The following is a 9,819-nucleotide window of genomic DNA, read 5'->3' as shown; positions in this document are numbered from 1 at the left end:
AACCTGGGTCTCAGCGTTCATCCTCCCCACCTTCAAACCACCACATCATGACATACATAAAATCAGTTATTTAACAATATGAGGTGTTTAATTTATCTTTAACATTGTATTTTCATACATTTATGCTAGAGGTGCCCAAGTCTAGTTTTCCAGAGCTACCATCTGCAATTTTAGATGCGTTCCTTCTCTAACACTCCTGGATCATTGATAAGCCTCTACAGAACTGAGTTGCTGCTGATGAGGGAAGTCAACCTTTTGTCTGGGGTGGTTTAGCAGGGATGCATCTAAAAGTTGCAGTCTGGAGGACCGAACCTGGCCACTCCTGATTTGTACCGTCAATGTGGCCCGTTGAGGGGGGCCAATATGCTGAAGTGGCCCTCGGTGAAATTGAGTTTGACACCCCTGTAATAGTGTGTGTGAGAAAATGTGTGACATTCATCAACTTAAAATACTTTGTACAACCATGCTCTATGAAGTTACTGAATATGGCTAAAGCTAATAAAAGCTTTATCCACATTAAATATGGTGGACATTATGGTGTATTGCAGGTTTGCGCCTCAGGGCCACCGTACATTACAGCCACAACATAAGAAGAAAAAAGATTAAAATGAAATGGCAGGAACAACATAAAGTCTTTACTGCTGAACTCTTTAATGTATAAAATTCAGAAAACATCAGCATCCCGTCTCCTTGCAGCTGTTGTTTCTGATTGTTACAGAGTTCCCTTTGCTGTCAATCCAAGGTGCTGAAAAGGAAAAGGAAACCTATGTATCAATGCCTGACCCACTAACCCACTCCTGAAAAATAGATAAAGAAATGTTCAATTAGTTTGTTGAGTGTTTGGCCAACTTGTTAGTGCCATGTGCGCTTTTTTTGGCCCAGTCTCTGGATGGAGTCCAGTGTCATGTTGCAGAAAAAGAAATTGTGATGTTGTGAAGCAGTGGAGCCCAAAGTGGGTCCTGGAGGCATCCTGCATGTTTTACTCTCTCCCTGGTGGTAGAAACAACCTTCTCAGCAGGTCAGTGCTCTCCTCTAATGAGCCATCATTGGATCCAGGTGCGTTAAACCAGGGAGAGAACTAAAACAATCAGGATGCCGGCCCTCCAGGACCCACTTTGGGCTCCCCTGTTGTAAAGAATAGGGTTAGTGTCAGGATGCCAGGTTGTTAGGTTTTTTTGTAGTTTGATTTGATTCTAGTTTTAATAGGGTTAGGGTTATTATAGTAGTTTATTCCTCTGTGTTAGATTTCTGCTCTCTCTCATAATGTCTTTTTGCCTTTTGTCCAGGCTCCCTGTTTCCCCCCATGACTTTTTGTAAATGTCCATTCTTATATTTTCATTAAAATATTCATTGATTTTATGCCTCTGCTGCTCTGCATCTGGATCAACTATCTACCAACTCACATCGTTATAAGTCCCAACATTTTTTTAGTTTAATTTTATGGATGAAATGTAATATTTTGGATTTACCCATTTAATTTAGAAGGTTTGGGAATCTCTTGGGAATACTGTCAGATTGAAAATATATTTATTTTTCAAGATTGACTAAAATAATTTTTTGAAAGTGAACTTTTAGCAGGTATTAAACATACTTTTAATTCTCCTCAAATTCTGATTTACTTTTTGTTGTTGTTGGATGTAATTTTCTAATATAAATGTCATATTTTCAAAAAGGGTAAAAATAAAAATCATAAGAGATTCCTTTTTAGCAGACTGATAAGCATTACTAAAATCTATCTTAGGTTAAGCTTTTGAAATAAAATATACTTGTCTGTTTATAGTCTTAAAAGACTATACAGACTGCAATCATCAATATTTAATCACGTTAAAGCTAGAATATGTTGTCTGCATAATTAAACCTTTAATATATAATTTCATGCACAGCACCAAAATAAATAGAGCTATGGAAGGAACAGCCTAATTGCAATAAGACTATTTTAGACATTGCATTTATATTACTGAATTTTATATTATGCACTTATGGATATAATTAGATCATGTATATATTTGTTCTACACAAAATTCTGGTTTAATCCTGAAGAGCCACAACAAGCAGCGGGACATTAAAAAATGAGTGGAAAACTAGCATAGCTGTAGATTAAAACTATTTCAAAGATCACAAGTTAAAATGACTCGATGAAAATCTCTGACAATGAGTAATAGCTTATTTCTGCCAATAGGCGGCGCAGTTTCTTTGATTAAAACATCTTAACCTCTGACGAAGTTTAATATACTACAAATAAAATAAGTTAGAAAATTGAAAATTTATACCGTTTGAAACCTTTAAACAATTCAAGGAGATGCAGTAAGTAGTTAAATTTTTAAATGATGTTATAAGGACCTAGAGGCTCGAGCTTTAGACAGTTTGGAAAGAATGACAACTTGGTTGTTCCTGCATTTACCGCAACAGGAAAAAGGGGGAAAGACTAAAGGTAATACGGCAAAAAGTTGTTAGAAGGTAAATTACGCAACCTCTGCGTGGGGCCGGAGGATAATGAAAGTGGGACTGAAGATGTCGCGATTGTCCCTCCTGTGGGTGGAAATCCTCACGTGTGTGCGCGCACACAAAACACTCGGGACAGACGGAGCGGCTTCAGATGCTTCCGACTGAGCTGCTGGGTGTAAGAGCGGACTGGACGCGTGGCGAGTCCGTTTCTCTGCTGTGCGCCGATTTGACAGATCATCAAGTGAAGGCGGTGTGACCGAGACGCGACATAGAGATGAACTTTTATCTGGCGCAATATTTTACGCAGTGTTGGATCAGACGCTGGTTGATGACTGGAGATCGTTAGTCTCAGTTTCTGCTACTCTGCTGCATGTTTGGGAATGTCTGAGTGGATTTCTGCCAGTGTCTGCTGGAGCAGCGGTTCATGATCCCCCGGAACTTGCAAACGTGTGAGCTGAATGTAGCTTTAATTTATTTCTGTGTTTAAATTAATTAACCCAATATTCATATTTGAACTAAAGCTTGGAGGCAGAATGAGCTTATACAGTTTGGCGTTGTCATTGGTTGCGTGCGCTGTGTACGTGCGCAGCAGCACTCTGAGCGCCACGGAGACTCCGAGCTCATCCCGGGAGTCGTGCGCCTCCTGCGGCCTGAGGGCGCCGGATCAGTCGGAGCGGGTGAACATCGACTTCGTGGAAGCAGTGAAGCGGCACATCCTGAATCGTTTGCAGATGCGGGAAAGGCCGAACATCACGCACCCCATCCCAAAAGCAGCCATGGTGACAGCGCTGCGGAGGCTGCACGCCGGCAAAGTGCGTGAGGACGGCCGGGTGGAGATCCCCAACTTTGACGGTCAGGCCGCCTTTAGCAACGACGTTCAGGCAGAAACCTCGGAGATCATCAGCTTTGCCGAATCAGGTAATAATTCACTGCGCATGTCTGACTCGACCCCTACATGAACCCCCTCACCTTTATTTCATGAAAGTCGTGCAACAGGTGAAGTAATGACCCAACATCAATCCTAAAGGATTACATTTTATTTCCAAGGGTTAATCCTGTCTGGGTTATGGACACAATGGATAAGGCAGTCACAACAACGGTTTAAAACGGCCATAAACTAATGAGATCGTGTGGAGTCATCATTTTCATCCTCTTATTACATCACAGCTCCCTCCTGTAAATCCAGGGACTGCTTCTAAATCCCCCTGTTTTAGTCTGATGAAAATCAAAATGAAATCAAACTAAAGCCAGGTCCTTAAATTACCTTGATGTGCTAAGCAGAGGATGCAAAATCTCTGAATCAAGTTTCATCTCTGAAGTTCTGCTCCCACTCAGCAGTGCAGTGCTGCAAAAATCCCTCTTCACATAAACACCAAGTCCTTCAATTGGCCATTTATCCATTCCTTTAAGGTGAATCTAATTATCTGAAGTGCAAAGACTCTTGCTCAGTCCCAGGCACACCTAAAATCTTCTGTTCCCAAAAGATCCACTAATTGTCAGCCAGCTCTAGCAGAACAGTGTGTTTGACACAAACTAATAGTTTAAAGGAAAGAAAACTTGTAATTAAAGGCACCAGCATGGACCCAGAGCCAGTTAATTTCCCGCTGGCCCGGCTGCTACAATTAGTCTGAATGAACTGTGAGCTCCTGCATTGCCAGTAGGAATGATCTGAATGCTTTCCTGACAGGAGAAGAAAAGCCAGGCAATTATTGTAAGAGTGTGAAGTGTTCCTGCTGAACACATCGTGTCACAGATGGAAGGAAAAAGTAGGCAAACAAAAGAATTTGCTTGGAATAATGCATGAGATATATGAGATCCAGCAGCGTTGTATTGGGGGGAGTGTGGGTGGAGGGCTGTACTGATGGGGTAATATAGTGTGTGTGTGTGTGCGTGTGTGTGTGTGTGTGTGTGCAAATATAGCAGAATTGAAAAGAATGCTTTTGTGATTCTAAAGGTTTGTTGGCCTCCTTTGATTCTTCTTGTTTTTTCTTTCCCTGAGCCCTATTCTTCCTCACACCTTTGAGCCTTTGTGTGGCATTGTACCATAAAACTGGCTTGGGTCCCTTCTGCCCTAGACCCCCATCTGCCTCATGGCCAGTTGGCTCAAACCCCTCCTCCTCAGATGCAATGCTGCCAGCCGGGGCATGGCCCAGTACTCCATGATGCTCTGAGGCCAGGGTGCAGGCTTGGTTTTGGGCAAGGTTGGCTGATGGGGCAGCTGTTTTGCCAACAGATGGATGTGGATAGGTTTTTCACTCGGTTTGTGTTCATATGGAGCTAAGAGGTCAGCTGAAGTCCTCCGCCTCCCCACAGCACAGGCCGAACTCTGGCGTCTTTGTGACGTCTTTGCAGTGGTTAGGGCTTTGCCAAAAGGCACTGGAGCAGGTGAGGTGAGTCGATGCCAATCTCCCTTTTTACCTTGCAATGCACCATGTGTCTTTGCTGAGGGATTCGATGTCCCGTATTCACAGGAGCGGAGCGAGAAGCACAAGAGAGGGAAAGAGGTGAACGAGAGAGGTCAGCAGAGAAGTTCAGCTCCTAACTTCTCGATTGCCCCTTTTAGCTCTTTGAACCCCATGAAACATTCAGACTTAAAACTTCATTATAGGAGGTCATTACTGGTTCATCCAAAGGATAAGGCCTTATTCCAAAACATTTTTTTCATAAGATGTCACTCATGGCACACTTGGAATAGGCGCAGTCTGTGTCTCAGCATCGCAGATTTAGTTCAGCTATTTTAAATTGTGTGTATATTCTTGTTTAAGTTTTTTGTGGGGTATCAGCACCTTTCCTTCCTGGAGAATTTCTGGAGAAGTGAGTTTCAGGCCTTAGAGACTTTTGGGTCTGAACATTGAAGGGCAGAAAGTATTCCTGGTCTGGTTATTTTGTTTTGCTTGTTCTTGGTACGTCTTCTCCGTTTTCACCTGGTTGTTGCAGATTGACACTTATTCTGCCCTGGGTTTCTGTTTCTGATTGTTTTTTTCCCTACATTTGATGGATTGAATTGGAGGTAGCTACAGTTCAATCTTTCTACTTGACTGGGCAGTCATGTTGGAGGTTTTTTGTCTTGTAAAGCGTCTTGAATTTGAATTTATTTAATAAGAGGTAATGCATTTTGATCACTCTGAGTAAATTAAACAGTCATGTCAATATGCCAGATTTAGCCGCCAGGGCTAATTTTCATGGTAAAAGTAAAAAAATAAAAAATAAATAACACGCATATGGAAAAAGAATTGATTATAATTAAAACAGATTGGCAATTCAGATGTTATTTTAAAACACTGATGCAACATTGCTTCAGAGTCACTGTTTACATGATTTTCTAAAAATGTCCAGTGATGTTTTTCAATTTTATTGGTACTTTAGGCAAAGAGTTTGATGCTCAGACTGAAAACACCGACTGACCAGAGGAGCTTCTCTTAAATTAGATTTTGCTGTCCCCCTCCCCACTAGCTGCTCTTGCAGGTTTATTTGTATTCAAATAACATTTGTAAAAGGCAGTGGGGGTATGATATCTGAATAGATAAACATATTGTCCCAAGTCAAAAAAAAAGCTAAAGTATAATTTTTCATACAATTTTCAATGTCTGCTTATAAAGTTTATTGGTTGAAATTTGGTCCAGCTAGTCAAACAATAAGTTATATGAGAATTAATTTAGGCATTTCAGTATTTGAAGCTTCTACTGTCAGATTATTTCTGATATTTCTAAAGTGACATGTTGAATTAATTTTATTTCTTAATTTGTTAACATGATTTTTAAATGAAAGTTGTGAATCTGGAACACTTTATAATTGACACTTCGGGTTCTGGTGTTGCTGTTTGCCCAGAAACCCTGATGACCAAATCTGCCTCTCTGTGTTTTGAACTGGTTTTCTAAGAATAAACTGAATTCGGCTGAACTCAATGTGAAGCAGATATCTGACAGCCATGCCTGGGCATTCGGAGATTTGAAAAGATGAATCTTAGGCTATGTTCTCCCTCCACAGTAGCTCTCAGCTCTGCTTCACCCTCAGCAAGGTGGTGCAGGTGGAGACACGCTGGAGCGGCTCCTTAGCATCCCAAGCCCACCCAGGTGTCCCTGATCATCACTGACAACTTCCTCTCCAGCGCAGGTCAGGTGAGGCGTGTTGGGGCCAGCACCTTGTTGTTTGTGAGGCTGGATGAAACAAGAACCGCATTAAAACAGAAAGATAAACCCAAAAGTTACTGGGAAGGAATTTATTGACCTGTTTGTAATGAGCTGTTTTTAAAATGGTTCTTGAGGACTTCAAATCAAAGTTTAATTAAAATTCATTAGTTGTTTTTTTTTTTTTAGCAGAAGCTGTTACAAAATGATTGCACTATTTGAATTTACTTAATTGCTTCAGGCTGTGTGGAGAGTAAATTCTGTTTAGGTACAAAAACAGCATCCGTCCTCACTCCCTTCATATTTATGACTTGGTTGTGCTGCGCCTGTTGTGCTGCAAAGCCCGTTTTTCTCAGCTCGGAGCTGTTGAGACACGTAAGGAGGCTCTGCGCTGAAAGAGGCAAGGTTACTTACTTGTACCCCTGAGGGGTGTTTACAATGTTTCCAGGCGAGAGCTGCTGTTCAGCTGACTCCTTTCAGTTAGGCATGTATTCACTTTGCTTTGTGCTACTCATCCCACAGGCCATAGTCCAGTCTGTTTGATATATATTGTTCCCTGCTTCCAGGATGGGTGTGTGTAAATATGCATGGATGGATGCAGATGTGTGTTTAAAGTAGTCCGGTCTCTCGCTGTGGTGCCTGAGAGAGGAGAGCTGGTCTGAACAGGTCTCTTTGTGAATGTAAAGCTGTGGTTTACAGGAGGAAGAGGCAGTTTAAAGAGGATGAGGGGCCCATCTTTGGTGGCCACCTGTTGACACTGACACACACTAATCAGTCAGCAAACAAAGTAATTTAACTGCTTTGAAAGGCGCTGCATGGGCACATTGTACCAAAACTCCTGAAATAGAAACCTTTCAAGTTACCTCAGGGTCATTTGGGAGACATCATTAAGTTGGTGAACAAGAGTGTCACCTTTGGACACCCTGGATCTCTTCATTATGCTGTTGCAGAAAGTAGCCAGTGTCATGTAAATGCCTCTTATTTTTTGCCTCATGGTGCTTTTTTGCTGGAAAAGCCACGCGTTTGAATGCCTTGCTGCTGCGTGTCTGTCTCCTGGAGCCTCACGTACAGTCCAGGCCTGTCACTCTCCAGCGCTCTCACTGGAAGGATGCAGTGATGGGTGGGTTTTTAGCGAACTCAATGAACCCCCCACAGACTCTGACCATGTCCACCAACACCCCCCACTTCGCTCCCCTCTGATCTCCTCCCTCTCCTTTTTGGTCCTGTCAGTTTCAGTGAAAGACTTGAAGCCAACTGGGCTTGATCCCAGAACCGGCCGGTCAGAACTGACCTATCAGAAGCTGCTTCAGAGGTCACCTGATGCAGTGATAGAAAGTGAACAGAGAGAGAAAACCTTAAGGGACAAAGCAGTGGCCTTTATAAAGTCTTCTGTGTCAGGATGTGTTGGTGTGTAAGTGTGTGTGTCTTTGTGAAAAGTCACAGAATAAAGCTTGGTTTAAATCATGTTTCACTGAAAACTAAACGGTTTGTTTGCCAGTTCAAGTATGTGAGGATGTTCTCTGCTGCTTTATTGTCATATTTGAAAAATGTCTGATGGAAAAGGCATCAGAACAACTTTTAGGAGCTTTGAATGTGCAGAAAGTCTCCACATAAAAAACCCAGATGTTTGAGAGCCATCATTAATTTCCATGTTCCTTCGACACATAGCACTTTCCCAACCCAGTGGCAGCAAGAAGATTCTGGGTTCAATTCCCAGTGGATCAGGTCTTCCTGTACATCTGTAGGTTTTCTCTGGTCGCTCCAGTTTCCTCCACAAACATGGATGTTTGGTCAACATGTTTATGCTTCTCTGTCATGAGATGGACTGGACTGAGAACCTTGCCAGTTGAGAGTGTGGCATTGTTTCAAACCTGTCCAAGGTGTACTCCACACCTTTCAGCTATTGAAAACTGGAGATGAGCACCAGGCAACCGAAGTTTCCCCTGAGGGTCGTGACCTCATGTAGCAAGTTACGGCTCCTGGCCACACTGCAAAGGAACAGCTTTAAGGAAGCATCAGTGACAAATACAACTTTGTCTTTAACTCTAAATGTAAATTCAGTTAAACATCTGATGGATGTTTGGGACAAGCTGCAATCCAGTACCTAAAGAATCACTTTGCAGACCAGAGGAGTCTGCAGTGAGTGCCAGGATCAACCTGAGAAGCGTAGAGTGAGGTGGGCAGAGCAGCTAAATAATGTACTCAAGGTAGAGTGGTACTACATTATAATTTTTGTCACGTAAAAGTAAAAATTAGTCATCCAAGAAATGACTTGAACATGATTAAATATAGAACTTTGTGAAAAAAGCTGACTTCAGTTCTCAGTAACTGAGCAATACTTTTTTACTTTGATTTAATTTCTGAAATTATCCTGTCTAAAAATTTGTGCAGGTTCTGTTTAGAATAAACAATTTAATATGTAAAAATAAATCACTGTTGCAGAAACTGATTTTCAAAACTCTGTTTTCCAGAACGTAAAAAATTCAAACCAATACTTACAGAAAAGTGCTTCCAGTGACGATATCTACAGTTTACTGCATGTTGGCCTCCAAATGGCTCAGCACATTGAAAATAACAACGAAGCTTGTGATGGTTTGTTTCTAGTATAAACTGTTTGTTATAGTCAGAAATTGTACTTGATTTAAATAATTGAGAATAATCTAAAATAAAATCAGACTTAAAAAACACTTCCCTGGACATTCAGGTGGTTTTTAATGAAATCAATTGTTCCAGTTCAGGCAAACACTCAGCCTCTGATGGTGGTGAGCTACTGCAGTGTTTCCCATCCCTGGTCCTCAAGGCTCACTGCCCTGCATGTTTTAGGTATTTCCTTGCTTCAGTCCAGCTGATTTCAATCAGTGACTGATTAACAGGCATTTGCTGAACTGCAATCAGTTGAATTAGGAAAATTAAAGCAGGGAAACAAATAAAACATGTAGGACAGTGAGCCTTCAGGACCAGGGTTTGGAAACACTGATTTACTGGACAGTAGCCACAGCTGCCCTGGGGCAGTCTGATACAGGCCAGGGTGCCATGCACCCACGCCCCCTGCTGGGCCCTCAGACCACAGCAGGCGAGGTGGGTGGAGTGTCTTTTCCAAGGACACATCAAAGGCAGATAGAGTGGGAATCAATCCAGCAACCTACTGATTGCAGGACAAACTCCCATGATCTTTCTAAAAAAAATTACTCTAGTTAAAGTTAGTTCAAAGTTTAATGGAGTAAAATTATTACATCTAGTTTCTGTT

General features: G+C 41.8%; 1 protein-coding gene across 1 annotated transcript in view; it reads left to right on the top strand.

Moving 5' to 3' along the window:
• The first annotated feature begins 2,442 nt into the window (after positions 1 to 2,442).
• inhbb (inhibin subunit beta B) overlaps positions 2,443 to 9,819 on the top strand; it is a 16,978-nt gene continuing 9,601 nt past the window's right edge. The window contains exon 1 of the mRNA XM_007565072.2: positions 2,443 to 3,363. Coding sequence (XP_007565134.1) covers positions 2,979 to 3,363 — 385 coding nt within the window. The 5' untranslated portion in view covers positions 2,443 to 2,978. The remainder of the gene's footprint in view (positions 3,364 to 9,819) is intronic.

Source organism: Poecilia formosa, unplaced genomic scaffold (genome assembly GCF_000485575.1).
Source record: "Poecilia formosa unplaced genomic scaffold, Poecilia_formosa-5.1.2 Scaffold172, whole genome shotgun sequence".
Taxonomy (NCBI): Eukaryota; Metazoa; Chordata; class Actinopteri; order Cyprinodontiformes; family Poeciliidae; genus Poecilia; species Poecilia formosa.
Note: the sequence above shows the minus strand (reverse complement) of the source record. Positions and strands in the feature narration are given on the sequence as shown.